General features: G+C 39.7%; 1 protein-coding gene across 7 annotated transcripts in view; it reads right to left on the minus strand.

Moving 5' to 3' along the window:
• Positions 1-1,035: 1,035 nt before the first annotated feature.
• The window catches only part of FBXW11 (F-box and WD repeat domain containing 11), a 79,235-nt gene continuing 62,552 nt past the window's right edge, over positions 1,036-17,718 (minus strand). For all 7 annotated transcript variants that reach the window (XM_083349297.1, XM_083349296.1, XM_083349302.1 and 4 more), the window contains 8 exons: positions 13,916-14,053; positions 13,134-13,252; positions 12,422-12,671; positions 10,095-10,213; positions 6,567-6,677; positions 6,387-6,465; positions 5,742-5,929; positions 1,036-3,413 (listed from right to left, as the gene is read on the minus strand). In XM_083349297.1, the coding sequence (XP_083205423.1) occupies positions 5,768-5,929; positions 6,387-6,465; positions 6,567-6,677; positions 10,095-10,213; positions 12,422-12,671; positions 13,134-13,252; positions 13,916-14,053 (978 nt within the window). In that variant the 3' untranslated portion in view covers positions 1,036-3,413; positions 5,742-5,767. The remainder of the gene's footprint in view (positions 3,414-5,741; positions 5,930-6,386; positions 6,466-6,566; positions 6,678-10,094; positions 10,214-12,421; positions 12,672-13,133; positions 13,253-13,915; positions 14,054-17,718) is intronic.

The raw sequence follows: 17,718 nt of genomic DNA on the forward strand, positions 1-17,718 counted from the left end.
TTGAATTCAGTTTTTATTTTAGTTTGTTAAAAAAGTTCTTGATTTCTTGTTCACCAATTTCAACAGAGCTGCTACCTGCTGCCTGGTTTTCTTCAATTCCCGTTTCTTATTCTCATCCACCCACCAGCCAATTCTGCCTTTACAAGTTCCACTGCCCATCAATTTCGTTTTCAAAATTATGATAATGAGCAAATGTAGCAAAATAATATTAACCATAGAATGTAAAGGTCAGAAGGGACATCACTCAGTTCATCCCACTCTCCAGTGCTGCTATCAACCACTACAGCGTCCCTGACAAATAGCCATGCAGCCTGTGCTGAACAGCTCTCATTGTTAGAAACGTTTGCTGAAACCAAAGCTAATTTAAAAAAAAATTTCAATTGATTCTGCAACAATTCTGCCTAGAATTCTACATACGATAGCAGCTCTTCAAATACAATGGTACCTTGGTACTCGTTAATTGGTTCTGGGGAGGGGAGGGGTGCAATGAGTTCCAAACAAATGATGAGAATCGGGACAAAGATCTCAGGTCAAAATGTGTTGAGTACCAAATTCAATTAGTTTCAAAGCAGTTGAGTACCAAGGTGCCACTGTATTTGAAGATAGCTGTCATGCCTCCCGTTTTCTCCAGGCTAAACATCCTTAATACATCCAATCACTTCTCACAGGCTTTTCCTTTTAAGCTCATTATCTTGTTTTTCCCTGAACATGCTTCAGTTTGTCAATCTCCTCCCTAAATCTCAGTGCCCAGAACTGAAACCCAATATTCTAGATTATGATCTAACCAATGCAGGACAAAAAAAAACTTTTCTTGATGCAGCCTAGGATTGCTTAGTGTTTGGGTTTTTTGTTTTTGTCTTCATTACATTTGTTGGCTTGTGTTCAGTTTGGGGATCATCAAGATGTCGTTTCCTTTTGTATGAGTATTGCTGTTCTCCAAACTACGTCATCTGTAAATTTGACAACTGTTTGGAAACCTCTTATCTAAGTCCTTGACAAATATGTTCAATAGCATTGGTTACATGTATAGAAAGATGTAGATTTAGAGGGGTTTTTTTATTAAGCACATTCCACAGTACAAAGCCTTATATCATCAACAATATCTGTACATTTCAACAGTTGTCCGATAAGCTGTTCATACACAAACTTTCCAAACAGGTAATTGGCAAACATAATTACAAGTTAGAATAAGACTATCCCAGTGCTTTGAAACATTAATCTAGCAGTAACATACAGCTGATCAGCAATGATTAGCAAAACAAAGTCCAGAGTACAGCCGGTAGTATCATTCATCCCAGGAGTGAAGCTCCTTGGGTGTCAGTTACGAATTCCACGGCTACGTTACACCAAGCACAATCAATAGTAGTTTAGGCTGCATCTTCAAATACCATCATTTCCCATGGGAAAACATGAATTTCATCTTACACATGCATTAAAAATGGATGGTTGTCCGTAAATACCTTTTATTTTCAAGGCTGCAGTATCAAGTCTTTCGTGTTGCAGCTATTAGGTGACGTGGGGATGGGGGGGAAGAGGCAAAACCATTTCTGTAACTGTGGCCCATCTCAACATCTGATATGGGAAAGTGTCCTCTCAAGCATTTTGTAGATTGGATCAGATCCATGTAATATCTTTTTTTTCCCCGTGTTCAGAACTTAGGAGCTCAACAGAGTTGACTGGGAGGTGAAGAGTGGAAACCGGAAGCAGCTCAAGTTGTACCTTTCTCACGTCCGACGTGTGCTTTCATATATATTTTTTATTCGACAAACTAGGTGGTGTGCAAGTGAAATAGCCAATCGTAAGCTGTTCCACTAAATAAGCAAAATTCATTCATTGGTCATTTATATTGGTTATCAACATTCCTTGACCCCTCAACCAAAAAAAGGGGGCGGGGATAAGAGGAGGGGGGATCAGCAGTGGCAGCAAAAGGAAAGCAGATAGAATACCATATGATATCACCCACATCCATGCCAACAATTGCTCCTGGACCAACCAGTATTTTTATTTATTAATAACTTCTAAAGAACATTAAGAGAAGCTATTGAACAATGTTGCAGAGCAATAATTTAAAAACATGGAGACAATAATTTCAAAGGAGTATGTTTCTGTATAGGGAGATACTGAATTAATAGCTATGGCCAAGTCATACTTAGAAAAAAACCCCACTGTGCCATTTCCTGCTAGGTGGTTCCAAATAAATGGTTAAGGTACACCAATCATCTCCTCTAAGGTCTCAATGGAATGAGTGATTCATCTTCCAATTCAGCATACTGGCATGGAAATCACGGACAACTCACAAAGAGACATTTAAAGGGTTGATGTCTCTTCAACTTTAGACAGTGGCTTCAAGATGGTTTGCAAATATTGCATAGTGGAATAGTGAAAGAAATTCTAACTTTTTTTCTTTAAATAAAAAGGTCTTATGCTTAGAAGTTAACATTAAGATATGTCCTCCCAATTAAAAAGGAAGAAGGAAATCCTAATGAATGCCAACGCTCTCCCTTTCACAGAAAAATGTTTCTAATACATCCCAACTCCATATGGCGCCAGTAGTAAGAATGCCTGGGTACTTAAAAGCTTCTCCCTTGGCATCTGTATACAGCATCAGAAGGCCCCGACTCCCAGCCCTTGGAGGTTACAATGTTTTATGTACATTATATCTACATGCTTATACAGGTACAGTATTGGAAAGAATGAGGCAAGCACACAGGAAGGGTCTGACTATACCAAACATTAGGAGGAAGAGAAAGACAGTTGTAAGTACAGAGTACAAGTTAAAGAAAAGACAATGCTGTACATCTCTAGTTTTGATAATCTAGCCCAATTTACAATCTTTAAATTAAAGCAAATTACAGGTGCAGAAGTAAATTATTGTCCAAAAGGTTACTGAACCATTCCAAAGTATTTCTGCCAGTCCAACTGAGACTCTGAGCAAACACAGCAGGATCCGCATTAATTGTGAAATGTAAAAGCTGCGGGATGAGGTGACTTTGAAAACAAAGCTCTGTACATTCTGGGTAATGCGTTTGGCACCCACATTTCACTGAGAATGTTTTTTTCTTCTTCAGAGTCAGACAAAAGTGCAAAGCAAATATAAATTAGGTCAAGTCCATCCTTGACATCTGATTTACTCCTGGAAAAACAAGCCATGGGGTTCAGCGTATATGGGAAATCTACTCATGAAGCTTTGGATCTTGCACTGAGGTGAGGGAGGGGCTGGACTCAAGTGAATTCCTCGTCAATTCCTTAAGAGACCACTGAGTGGAGGAGGACTGGAAAAAGTTACACGGAGAGAAAGAATTGTGCTGCTTTACATCTACACAGCACCTAAAACCACTTCCAACTTTAGCTGCGGCTATTGTCTTCAGATGTGTGATAGCCAAATGTCCCGTAGTTCAAAGACTGTGGAATCCCTACAAAAAATGAAAATCATGGGTTTAAAATTAAGTTAAAACAATTACGTCTTTTTGGGAGATAGAAGGCTATGATCTATTAACAATGGAGGACAGAGTTTATTAGTTTTTGTAATTAAATTGACTCAGCAGGACCCACCTGTGCTAGAGATCACTTTGATGCAATCATTGTTTAAAAACAATGATTTTAAATTCAATTTGGTTTACTCTGCTGTTCCGACCACTTAGAACAGGGGTAGGCAACGTCGGCTCTTTTATGACTCATGGACTTCAACTCCCAGAATTCCTGAGCCAGCACAGCTGGCTCAGGAATTCTGGGAGTTGAAGTCCATAAGTCATAAAAGAGCCAACGTTGCCTACCCCTGACTTAGAACAAATAAGACTGTTTGATTCCCTTAAATTTTGATTGAAATTGTTAGCTGCTGTAGGTCCAACACAAAAAGACTTGGATCAAATAAAATAAAGCGCCTAGCAAGAATGTTACAATAATATTTGTACTGATGAATGTTTGACCAAACCAGGGTTGTGTTACACCAGGGCTTTTCAACCTTTTCACCCATTGTACCACTTTAGGATATGGCAACATCCGACTACCACCAGTCGCCTAGCAAGGTATCAAAAACTTCATGACTAAAAAAAAAAAGTGATGAAGTACAGATAGTCGACTTACAACAGTTCGCTTAGTGACTGTTCTATGTTACAACGGCACTGAAAAAAGTGCCCCCCAAGCCACAGCCAAGCAAGACACCTGCCTGCCCGCCCGGCAGTGCTCTTCCTCCTCTCCGAGGTTTTCATTGTTGTGAGCATTTCTGTTGAGGATTGGCAGCGGGGATGGGGTGTGGGGGGGTGTTTGGTTTTTATTCCCCACCCCCTCTGCTGGGTGGTTGCAGCAGGTTTTGGTCGCTTCACATGATCCTGGGACACTGACCATCATAAACATGAATCAGTTGGCAGGCATCTGAATGTAAATCACAAGACCCTGGAGATGCTGCAACATTCCAGCTGATCGGCGCTTCTTCTGGGCTCAGAAACGCCAGGATCAGCACCGAGCTCCAGCTGGAGTCTGGCACCGATCCTGGTGCTTCCACTGAGCCGACAGCCCTGCAGCTCCAGCTCATTCCCCTCCCCTGCTACTTTTCTAGGATGGCCGCGTACCACCTGCCAGGTGCCAATGTACCACAGGTGGTACCCGTACCACTGGTTGAAAAGCCCTGTGTTACACCTAACAGGTAATTGGAGACACAGAGTTCCATACAAATAAAGAATTATTTTCTCTACCAAGACGCTCAGCTTCTACTCTGACCATGGAGTAGGAAAGTCAGCCCTGCCCATATCATGCCACAGCATTTTGATCGGAAAGCAATTAGTCTCTTTATTAGCCTTCTAAGATGTTTTCACCTAAATATTTTCCTCACCCATGTAGAAACACAAGGAACTAGCAGTATATAAAATTGTCCCTCTATCATTAGTACAATTCATTGTTATTTCATATGATGTGTTATTTTACAAGGTTATAACGCCTGGCTGTAAGAATAATGGTATGATATCAGTGCAACCTTCTGACAATGAAGAGACAGGCAATAGCGAAGAGTGAAGTAGCTGGAACGGAGGAACAGTAATAAGACAACCGAAACTTATTCACACTTCTGAACATCCCTTCAAAGAATTTGAATTTTTACATTCAGCCAATAGTCTTGCCATTTTCATAATAATAGCAAAGATTTTATGAACAATTTAATTGTGATTAAAGAATTCAAGTATTACATTGTCTTAGGTCTGATCTATCTGGGCTGCAAAAATCACCAGATGGTGGAAAACATCAACTCTTTGCTGCCATCTAGTAGTCATCCGGATGTCTGCACTCCAGATATTTTAAAGGCCTAAAAAAACCCCAATAGAATGCTTCAAAATTAATTAGGGTCTATGTAGGTAATAAGATGGATCACCACTTCTATAATGCTTGATTATTGTTTACATTGAATGGACTGTAGGAATAGGACTCCTAAAATATCTGAGGAGTATCAATTTGCTTCATTTTGTGCATGTAAAACAGCATCTCTTTCTTCCTTCAGAAATATTCTGATGCTGCTAAATTGAGATCAACGCCATGGTACAAACCTGGAACATCCTATTTCAAAATATATGTGTGTATATATATATATAAATTTGCCAATTACTGGGTTTACAATAATAGAAAAGTTCACATCTATTTTTTCTTTTCTTTTTCGAAGTGAATTCACAAGTATTAATGACAATTCTTTGGGAGTGCAAGGGCCATGATAAAAAAATGGAAATTGCAGCAAATAAAAGAGCAAGATAAATGCTTACCTTGGAGAACCGTAAATTACAGAGTGTTATCTGGAGATGTAAGTGTACGTTCTGGATGGAGAGCGGGTTTCATTTTGTGCATTGGGAGGCACATTTAAAAAATCCCAGATCAAAATGGTGTCATCGTGGGAACTACTAATAATTTGAAATTCATCAAATTGGAGTCTAAACACGCGTCCAGAGTGTTCCTGAAACATGCAGAGGTTTATAGTTAATAGGGCAGATACTCAAGTTAAACATTACTTTTAGGAGTAGCTCAAAGTTTATTTGGGGGGGGCAACCATATTTGCTGCAATGTAATAGTTTACTTCACAGAAAAAGTATATATAAAGTGCAGATGACATAAAGTACATTTCCTTAAGCAAACGATACTATTTGGAAGATAGAATGCCTGGAGTAATGTTCCATAACAATAACTTTTTAGGACATTAAAAGTTCATAGGCACAGGGATATCGGGATATCCTACCTCCTTAAGATCCCCCCGCCCGCCAAGTGTACAACTCTCAGGCTCTTTACCACAGCAGTTTCAAAAGAAAAGGCTCACAATTTCCACTTATATCTAGTACTTTTATAACGAAAAAAACCTATACATAAATCCTATTGTTATATAACCATAAATTAAAGGTTCATCCAAATCTGCTTACCACCAATGTACGTAAGCATAGTGTACTTGCTGGAGCTCGAGGATCAAGAGCAGCTTGCAGGTCCCAAACTTTGATTTTGCTACAAATTAAAGAAAATGTATAAGGCGCCTTTCTAACACGTAGATAAAGTTGCAAACACAAAACAAAAAACAGCCTTGGAGAAAGCTTTGAAACACATACCCATCATAGGCTCCGCTTACAATCCTTTTGTTATCAAATCGTATACATCTAACCAGCTCTTCATGTCCTTCTAGCACTCTTAAACATGCTCCACATTCAATGTCCCAAAGTCTGGAAAAAAACACAATAGTTTGTTTAAAAAACAAGAGTGGACGCATATTAAGTGTCTACTTTTCTCTTGCAGGGGAGAGTTCACTTGCTGCCAGTCCTAGCACACTGCTACAAGGGTAACTGCCACTTGATCAAGATGAACATGCTACCAGCAAACAGCAAATGTTAATTCACAAAGTCCCACTTGTACTAAAAGTCTGCAAAACAAACTGGAACAGGCAAATTCAATTCAGTTTAATATAATCCCAGACTTTCCCTTCACTCGTTCAAACATGGCATAATATCTGAATCAATGGATTAATTTGGTAGACATCAACTTATTCTGAAATGCTGTATTTTTACTCCTATGTTTTAGTATTTAATCAGCTAAGTTGCTTGGGTATCAACATATTGGCTTGTTTCTAGTGCACTGTTTTTGCATATCCTTTCCACCACGCTTCCCTTTTCTGTAGACAAACCAATAAGATTACTGTCAGAATCCATTTATATCACATTCATAAATGTATGTTTAAAACATTATTCCCACCCCCCTGGATTCTGCCATCTCCCGAGGAAGAAGGAGCGGATGTGGATTCAGCCTGCCTTAGGTTATTTCAAAGACCAAGGGAAACCTTTTGAACTGGGGGAACAAAGGGGAGGGTTAGGGAAGAAGGCATCTGGCCTGTGTCTCCATTTGAATCTGTAAAGGAAGAAGGCAATAACAGTAAAGATCTGAAGTTCCCTTTTTCCCCACGAAAGGGATGACACAAAGTAAATGATGGGGGGCAGACCAAATGGGGTTGAGGGAAGGGGGGTTGAACCGGGAACTCTTTATAAAGTTTCAATCTGTAAAACAATACCAGGTCCTGTCTTGTATTTCCACAACCAAACATGTCCTAGTAAAAATTCCTTTTGGACTAGAACTGACTCCAAGAGTTTTTGTTTTCCTAAGACATGGATTGGGGTGGGTCCTGACAATTACCTAAGATTTTTCAATAAGACAGCCAAGGATTTATGATAGCATAAGGGTGGACATCTACGGAAGTATGTAGGAATTACGTTGGAAGTGAGTAAAGAGCATCTGGAGGAATTGGGCTTAGAAATATGAAGGAATGAGGGTTAATTCTGCCCCCTCCCCAAAACACTGGAGAATGGCCATTTCTCTCTAGAGTGTTCTTTTTTTTTCTACTAGAAGAATTGGAAAATTTGGGAAACACTGAAATGTAACTTACAAAGTATATAGATTAATCTGAATTCAGTATTGGCATAACTCTACAAAACGTCTGATTTATCACAAAGATAAATCTTGCTCTTTAAAATCTCCTCCAATTATTTTCCCACTCCCACTGTGTAGACCAGACATGTCAAACTCGCAACGTCACGCGATGTCGTGCAATGTATCGGGACTTTTTTTGCCATTACCGGCAATGGGGTGGGCACGGCTTCCAGATGACGCATCTGGCCCATGGGCCGGCAGTTTGACACTCCTGGTGTAGACCCACAAACCTGATCCTAATTTGTCTCCAGACATCTAAGGTAAATACAGTCATGGCCAAAATTGTTGGCACCCCAGAAATTTTTCCAGAAGATCAAGTATTTCTCACAGAAAAGTATTGCAGGAACACATGTTTTGCTATACACAGGTTTATTCCCTTTGTGTGTATTCGAACACAACAAAAAAGGGAGGAAAAAAAAGCAAATTGGACATAATGTCAAACAAAACTCCAAAAATGGGCCAGACAAAATTATTGGCACCCTTTCAAAATTGTGGGTAAACAAGATTGTTTCAAGCATGTGATGCTCCTTTAAACTCACCTGGGGCAAGTAACAGGTGTGGTCAATCTAAAAATCACACCTGAAAGCAGATAAAAAGGAGAGAAGTTCACTTAGTCTTTGCATTGTGTGGCTGTGCGTGCCACACTAAGCATGGACAACAGAAAGAGGAGAAGAGAACTGTCTGAGGACTTGAGAACCAAAATTTTGGACGAATATCAACAATCTCAAGGTTACAAGTCCATCTCCAGAAATCTAGATTTGCCTTTGTCCACAGTGCGCAACATTATCAAGAAGTTTGCAACCCATGGCACTGTAGCGAATCTCCCTGGTTGTGGACAGAAGAGAAAAATTGATGAAAGGTTGCAACGCAGTATATTCCGGATGGTGGATAAGCAGCCCCAAACAAGTTCCAAAGGAATGCAAGCTGTCCTGCAGGCTCAGGAAGCATCAATGTCAGCGCAAACTATCCGTCAACATTTAAATGAAATGAAATGCTATGGCAGGAGACCCAGGAGGACCCCACTGCTGACACAGAGACATAAAAAAGCAAAATTACAGTTTGCCAAAATGTACTTGAGTAAGCCAAAATCCTTCTGGAAAAACGTCTTGTGGACAGATGAGACCAAGATAGAGCTTTTTGGTAAAGCTCATCATTCTACTGTTTACCGAAAACAAAATGAGGCCTACAAAGAAAAGAACACAGTACCTACAGTGAAATATGGTGGAGGTTCAATGATGTTTTGGAGTTGTTTTGCTGCCTCTGGCACTGGGTACCTTGAATGTGTGCAAGGCATCATGAAATCTGAGGATTACCAAAGGATTTTGGGTCGCACTGTAGAGCCCAGTGTCAGAAAGCTGGGGTTTGTATCCGAGATCTTGGGTCTTCCAGCAGGACAATGACCCCAAACATACGTCAAAAAGCACCCAGAAATGGATGGCAAGAAAGCGCTGGAGAGTTCTGAAATGGCCAGCAATCTGAATCCCATTGAACACCTGTGGAGAGATCTTAAAATTGCTGTTGGGAAAAGGCGCCCTTCCAAGAGAGACCTGGAGCAGTTTGCAAAGGAAGAGTGGTCCAAAATTCCGGGTGAGAGGTGTAAGAAGTTTATTGATGGTTATAGGAAGCGACTGATTTCAGTTATTTTTTCCAAAGGGTGTGCAACCAAATATTAAGTTAAGGGTGCCAATAATTTTGTCTGGCCCATTTTTGGAGTTTTGTTTGACATTATGTCCAATTTGCTTTCTTTCCTCCCTTTTTTTGTTATGTTCCAATACACACAAAGGGAATAAACCTGTGTATAGCAAAACATGTGTTCCTGCAATACTTTTCTGTGAGAAATACTTGATTTTCTGGAAAAATTTCTGGGGTGCCAACAATTTCGGCCATGACTGTAGCTGTGAGGGAGAGGTTGGAATGTCATGGGACAGGGGGAATTTCTCTGTCCTATTGTCAGAAGTCCTATCAACAAAGAATGAACTGGGTACCATCTACACTTCTCTAAAAACACGGAATTGCTATTTTCCCTTTTTATTTTTTCCTACTTTCTACATGGTTTTCCCCCCAGTTCTCAGATATTTAGCATGTGCAAAACTAAGGCTGCTCTCATACATCAGAACATGTCCCACTGACATTGTTCAAATAAAAGCAATTTCACTACCTACCTAATGGTATTGTCTGATGATCCACTCACAACAAGTCGATCCCTATACTGGAGGCAGGCAATACCCCTTTTGTGCCCATTAAGAGTGCGAACAAATTCACATGTGCTTGTACTCCAGACCTGTGTAGAAAATAAGAGGGAGGCAATTTGGAAATTCTGTCATTTAAGGATGAAAGAGCATGGCTCAAAAATTTTGGAGAGCTTAACATGAATCCTGACGAAATTTTCATTCTATGAATCTAATTCTCAATGCTGAAAAACTTTCCTTAGTATATATAAAACTCACAAGTGGATTTTTTGTTATATTAACAACAGCATTGGACAATATCCTACATTAAATGAGTAAGAGTATTTTTGAACAGCAGGTTTTTTTCCTATTATTTGTCACAGCATGTGCCCCCAATCTGTTAAATACACCTTCCCAAATATCAGCTAGCATTAAAATCCATTCGTATGACAACTCTGGGTTGGACATCATCATCATCATCATCATGTTGGAAGGGACCTTGGAGGTCATGTAGCCCAACCCTCTACTCAGGCAGGATAGTTGTCCAGTCTCTTCTTAAAAATTTCCAGTGTTGGAGCATTCACAGCTTCTGGAGACAGGTTGTTCCACTGATTTAATTGTTCTGTCAGGAAATTTCTCCTTAGTTCTAGGTTGCTTCTCTCCTTGATTAGTTTCCCTCCATTGCTTCTTGTCCTGCCTTCAGATGCTTTCGAGAATAGCTTGACTCTCTCTTCTTTGTGGCAGCCCCTGAGATATTGGAACACTGCTATCATGTCACCCCTCACCCTTCTCTTCATTAAACTACACATACCCAATTCCAGCAACTGTTCCTTATATGTTTTAGCCTCCAGTCCTCTAATCATCTTTGTTGCTCTTCTCTGTACTCTTTCTAGACTTTCAACATCATTTTTACATTGTGGTGACCAAAACTGGATGCAGTATTCCAGGTGTGGCCTTACCAAGGCATTGTAAAGTGGTATTAACACTTCACGTGATCTTGTTAATGCAGCCTAGCACTGTGTTGGCTTTTTTGGCAGCTACAGCACACTGCTGGTTCATATTTAAGGGATTGTCCACTAGGACTCTGAGATCCCTCTCACAGTTACTACTTTTGAGCAAGGTACCACCCATACTGTACCTGTGCATTTGGTTTTTCTTGCCTAAATATAGAACCTTACTTTTCCACCATTGAATTTCATTTTGTTAGATAGCGCCCAGTGTTCAAGTCTGTCAAGATCCTTCTGTATAGATCCTTCTGTATCTTAAGCCTATCTTCTGGAGTGTTGGCTATTCCTGCCAGCTTGTTTTTTATTGCACCCATAGATGCTGTCTTACTGGTGAAACAGAACCTTAATGTTCTTCACCACCAACCCATGATACCCATTCTCCCCACCATCACATCCAATATTTTGTTGGTTTGGAAGACTTGCAAAGCGTATTTGGTGGCAAAGATACTGTAACTATGGGAATCTGGGCAAGGCGAAGTATGTTTGCTTAATACTGTGAAGCATTTGCTGTCTTGCTGAAGTTGATCCCACTGCCATCATCACTTTTCAACTTTTCAGGGATTATCATTTGGAGAAGATAAACAATGAATCTTGACTGCACAACATTATACTACCCATAGTTTGGAGATACTCATTTGCCACTGGTATTTAGCCAACTGAACTGTGGCTAAAACAGAACATTTTTTTAAAATTAAAATCTGTGATTAAAATTATAATCACAAATTAACTGCTGCTGCTGCTACTATTACAACATTTGTGTCAGGAGCATGCAAGTACTTCTGGGTTGAAAGGCTTGAATAGTGACATAATAACAACTACAACTTTATAATAACATCACTGTTGTCTGGGAGACGCCTAGTTGGGGGCTCCTTTCATTTCCCCGTTAAGTTGCCCATCAAAGTAGTACCCATGTACCTATTTGTGGTCACCAGTTTTCAAACTGCTGGGTCGGCAGGAGCTGGAGGTGTGGGGGCTCACTCCATCCCATGGGGTCCTGAACGTGAGCCTACAAATTGTCAGCCCAGTATCCTAAACATGTGAGCCATCACACTCTTCAAACAAATTAACTAATACAAATGTGCTTTATTTAATCAGTTGCAAATATTATAGACCAATCAAAGTATCCTCCAAGGACATTATGAGAACAGTATTATAGAAGTCACAAGCCATAAAAATGAATTAAAAAATCTGGATAATGTTTTAAAAGCAAAAGTAATTGAACAAATAGCTATAGAAATTAATTTAGAGAGATTTCAGATGTTAGATGTGTGCTAAATAGATTCATCACTGCTTTAGAAACTTATTACAACTTACTTTAATGGTCCTATCTCCAGAAGCAGATACAATATATTTATCATCAAAGTCCACAACATTAACAGCAGCCCGATGGCCAACTAATACTCGGCGCAAAGTGATGTCAGTTGCTGAAGCCATGTCCCAAACAGCAATAGAGCGATCCTTTGAACAGGTCACCATTAAACCATTACTAAATCGCAAGTGAAGCACTGCTTCATTATGATGAATTAAAGTGTTCAAGACTTCACCTGTATTCACATCCCAGACTCTGAGGAAAGAAAACTTGGTCAAGTGTTATGAAGCTGACAATTAGTGGAGAGTTTTTCTCTCTTTTAGGCTATACCAATTTTCAGAGTGCTATGACTACGCAACTGGTTAAATGCTGAATGATATACACAAGTTATACAAACTGTATCTATGAAATCATATGCTACCCGCGTTGGAAACAAACTTCTTGTACATCAATATTGCTTCCACTTTCGTACCCATTCAATGAAACAATTTTAATTTAACAGAGAAGCCATTCTTTGTATAGTTTTATTTTTAGGATTAATTCTGGCACAAGTCAGCTTTGTATAGGGCAGAACAGATTTCTGCCTACAACAGTAACGAAAGAAGCCAAATTAACTGAAATAAAATACTAAAGTGTTCCTTAAATATGAAAAGGCATTCCTGCATTTTCTTTACTCCATTCCTCTTTCTGCCATATTCTTGACTATAAAATGCTCACCTGACAGTAGAGTCAGACGATCCAGTTACAATTACTCTTTCATCATACTGTAGACAAAGAACGGAGCCAGTATGTCCTGTTAATACTTTCAAACATTCCAATCCGGTTTTATCCCATATCTACCATACAACAAAAAAAGAATTATTTAAATGCTGAGTTGGTGTGACAAAGATTGTAGGGCAGGACACAGACTTTTCTGGGGGTTTTTTTTTTCCTGTGCTTGTGCAATTTTGCAAGAACATAATAAAAACAAAATACTTGAGTAAAGATTAAAAAACATATACTCAAGTATTTTGTTTTTTTTAATGTTCTTCCAAAATGTCTTTTGTTTCTTCCCCTCTCTTTCTTCACACCTTCTTTCGTTTCCCTTTTTCTACTGTTGTCCCCTACTATTTGCTTTTGTATTTTTCATATTTTATATTATAAATGAATAAAACTACACAAAGACACATTTAAAAACATATATTTAGATGCCTCTATGCCAGTCTGGCATTTAACTAAATAATTATCCTGAATTTACGGTTATATGTTTATAAAAAAAATGCTTAAATAAAAATAACACATCTCCCTTTATTGCCCTGTCTCCATTAATTTAAGCCCCTCCCCGTTGGGGGGGAACCCTTAATATTTCAATTAAACATATAGGTTCTAAAATTATTTTTTTTATTAGTTTGCTGCTGCATGGGTTTTTGGAGGGATACAGGTAGATTCTGCAATAGGACAGCACACTAGATAAAATGACAAAAATGATCTCCCTGCGAATGTCAAAAAAATCCCTTTACCTTAATGGAGTTATCCCTTAGGCCGCTTATAATCTTCTCATCGTCATATTGTAAACAGTAAACACCTTTACTATTTTCAGAGCGGCACTGAATTCTTTGCAAGTTGTGCCTTCCACATCGCCAGTTAGATTCTATTGTCTGCAAGAGAGCGGAAAATGTTCGGGTGATACACAATCCTACCAGATGCCTCTGAAATTTCATCACAATGGTATCTTAAGGAAGCCTTTGCCAGCCAGTTTGCGCTTCAACTGTGGCCCCAGTTATCCGTTCTTGCCTCCTCGTTAGAATTCTCTAAAGCAGAGGTCCCCAACCTTTTGAGCATGAGGGACCAGACCCGTGGAGAGATTTTTTTGCGGAACGGAGGGGGGGGGCATAGTTTCATGTATTGCCTGCATCCCGCGGATGGGGCTTTGCTTGTTTGCGTGGACTTGTTTCTGGCATGCCGCGGCCTGGTGCCGGTCCACGGACCCGGGGTTGGAGACCCCTGCTCTAAAGTGGCTCCTTCCGAAGCTGCTTTTGGAACAAAATAGAACAGCCTACATGTTAATATGTGGGACCCAGTACTCCGAGATAACCTTTGCATCTGTAGGATTCCCGATACAATTCAAAAGTACTGGCATCATCCTATGAAGCCTTACAGTGCTTGGCGCCTGCAGGAAGGTCTATTTTCAAAGGGCCATACTAATAATAATTATCACAATAATAATTATAGAGTTGGAAGCCACCTTGGAGGTCTTCTAGTCCAACCCCCTGCTCAGGCAGGAAACCCTATACCATTTCAGACAAATGGTTGTCCAGTCTCTTCTTAAAAACCTCCAGTGTTGGAGCATTCACTTCTAGCATACTCTTCTAGTGCACCTGTTGCAGTTCCTGTTCTGTGAAAGAGGCATGATTCACAGTGACGGCCTCCACCCTTAGGAGCTCCACAAGAGAGCTGGCTGCGCCTTTGCTTTCAAATTTTAGACAAGGTCTTGAAAACAGAACTATTCAGAAGGACATAGATGCTTATTATCAGGTTTTTAATGCTGATATACAGTAAGGTTTCTATAATTCAATTTTTTATAAAAAAAATGTATATTTGCTTTAACATTTACTTTATTCAATTTGGAGGTTTAAAATTTCTTGAACAGAGAGGGAGCAACAAACCTTGGCTACGGCATTTCTCCATAAGAGAGTTCAGTGCTCATTTCTGAACCAAATGATATATTCGAGGACACAATTAATAATAAAGCTCCCCAAATTGTTCTGTGCACAGAACAGATGATTTTATTTGACTCACGCCAAACGTGGTTTTAACTCTACGCGTGGAACAAAATGAAGCTGTTTTGATTCGGGCAGAAAAATTTTGGGGATGATTACAGAGAAAAACCAAGACCATAAATGACTAAAGGTGGTAAAGGAAACAAGATACTGGGGAACGGGGGGGGGGCCGCAGGGGGTCAGAAACTATGTTGTGCCGGGACATCAGTTGGAGGGAGGGAAGAGAGGCACTGGAAGAATGGGAGCAAGGGCTGATGGGTTATGCTGAGTGAAAGCTGCTCCAGGGAGAAAGGAAGAGGCACCTGCTAGTCTTGCTCTATTCCCCTGAACAGTTCGCCTGAAACCCAGCACGACCAAGCTATCTAGATTTTGTTTCTGCCTGACTGTGGCTTGTTAGGACTATGTCTATTGCCTAACTGGTTGAGTTGGCAATATATAAACCAAGACTGTATGGTTGCAGTTAAAGCTGTAATGTATACCTTTAATAGTGAATGCACTGCGCTATACTTTCTGCTGATGTGTCAGCAATGTCCCTAATGGCCGTAAGAGGGAGCTAGAGACACGGCTTCTCTCTGTTACAATTCATGTCTCGCTGCTATTGATTACTGTTTGTCATGGTTTGTGGTTTGCTTTGGTACTGTATGCAGAACCTGACGAACTGTGATTAATGTGTTTTGACTTACTGCCTGGTAAGACGACTCTGTAGTGGATAATCCTTGGACTGTTGCTATCGGCTATGCTTTACGTATGTGTGTATGACCTGGACTGTTTCTTCGACTGTGCTATTACTTTATCCTACAAGTAAACTCTTTACACAACTCAGTGTATCTGTATGGTTGCTGTACACAATTCACTACTCTCACAATCCTGATTTTCCGTGCAAGCTCTTGTGTTTTTTTTAAGAGCAGCTCTGCACATCCTTTTCACGGCTGATCTGAAATGATTCAGCAGAACAATGACAATTTGAGTTGGGTTTGAAATGGAAACTTTTTTTATGGGTAGATGTGTAATTTCTTCCGAGAGCAGGCAACAGGATTTCATTTTTAACGTGGGCCAGTGTGCTCACATTTTTTAAAAAATGACAATAAAGGTCATCTCTTCTCTCTCCCCCCCCCCTTTTTGGGAACACCTTATTTGCTACTGTAGCAAATGAACATTATTTGTCATTTCAAACACTGGCCTCTATTCTATTTTCCTCGTTTATAGTTACTGCTCACAACTGCAGATTAAGCATAGCTAAATCTCTAAAGCAGAGCTGAGGAATGGGTAGTTTGCTAACTGGTTTTTTGGAATTTCAATTACTATCATGGCTGTTTGCCGGACTAGCTTATTTTCTTTCTTAACGTACAGGATATGAACACAGAATTAAACAGCACTTTGACAGCGTGAAGTATTACATGCGTTATATTCTTAAGGTAAAAAAAAATGCATCTGAATTTGGGAAACGTCATTTAATTTGATTCCCCACCCCAACATTTAAACTGATTAGTATCACATACATTATATGGGTCCTCCAGGCCCCAATTATTTAATTTTTAATTAATTAAAAATCCTGTTTATAGTTCTTCACACTGGTCATGTGGGCGATAGCTGAAGTGATCCAAATTTTTTGGAAGGTCACTAAGTCTTGAGGTGCAGCATGTAAGAGGACGTTCATTAATCCTAGTCAAATCAATTCTATCAAAGTGTTTAGAAAGAATTTGCTTTCCATGCGTAGACTGAAGATCAAAGCAACAGGAATGTGCTATTCCTCTTTAAACCAGAGAGCTAGGGATACAGTCCAGGCAGGTGCACCATTCCACTCTCTGGGTAGATGAGATTTCAGACACACAGCAGTGTGGTATTGCTACTGTGGGAAAAAAGTTTCATATTTTTGAGAATTTCTAAAATCCTTTTCACTGTGACAGTTGCCAATATTCTGGGAATACAGCCACAATCCACAGAAACTTTATAGCTGCAAAGAAATTGGCAGGAAGAAATACATATGAAAATACAAAGAGAAAAACATCTGAAAGAATTAAAATAGTAGTCTAGTGGGTAGATACATGGATGACCACTGGTTTGGGGTTCTATTTGCTATCAGGATTCATCTATACCCAATGTGAAATATTTGATGATACAACAGAGACCATGTAACACTGCCCAATACAGAATCCAGGTTTGGGAATCAGAGCACTGGCTATTTCAAGCACTTCTTGCCTCTTATGTAGCTACCACTATTTTCCTAATCCAAAGGATAACTACAATTACTCTGTTACATCAGTGTTGATGCTTTGCTAATCAGAGCATGGAAACCAAACCCTGAGCAAAGTTTCCTCCTTATTGACGATGCTAGTTACTCATCCAATTGTAGTTCTTCAACAAATGGCTATCTGTGAGTTCCCACAGGCTGTTTATGCACCGGTTAAATAAATCCCTATCTGGAATCTTCCACAACTGCTTAGCAGGAGTTCCATACCCCTGCATACCACACAACTTAATTTAATTCCTGACTGGCAAGGTAGATCCAAAAGAACAGTGAGGTCATGAAGTCACCTGAGACA

This window comes from Vipera ursinii (genome assembly GCF_947247035.1).
Source record: "Vipera ursinii genome assembly, chromosome: 1".
NCBI lineage: Eukaryota > Metazoa > Chordata > Lepidosauria > Squamata > Viperidae > Vipera > Vipera ursinii.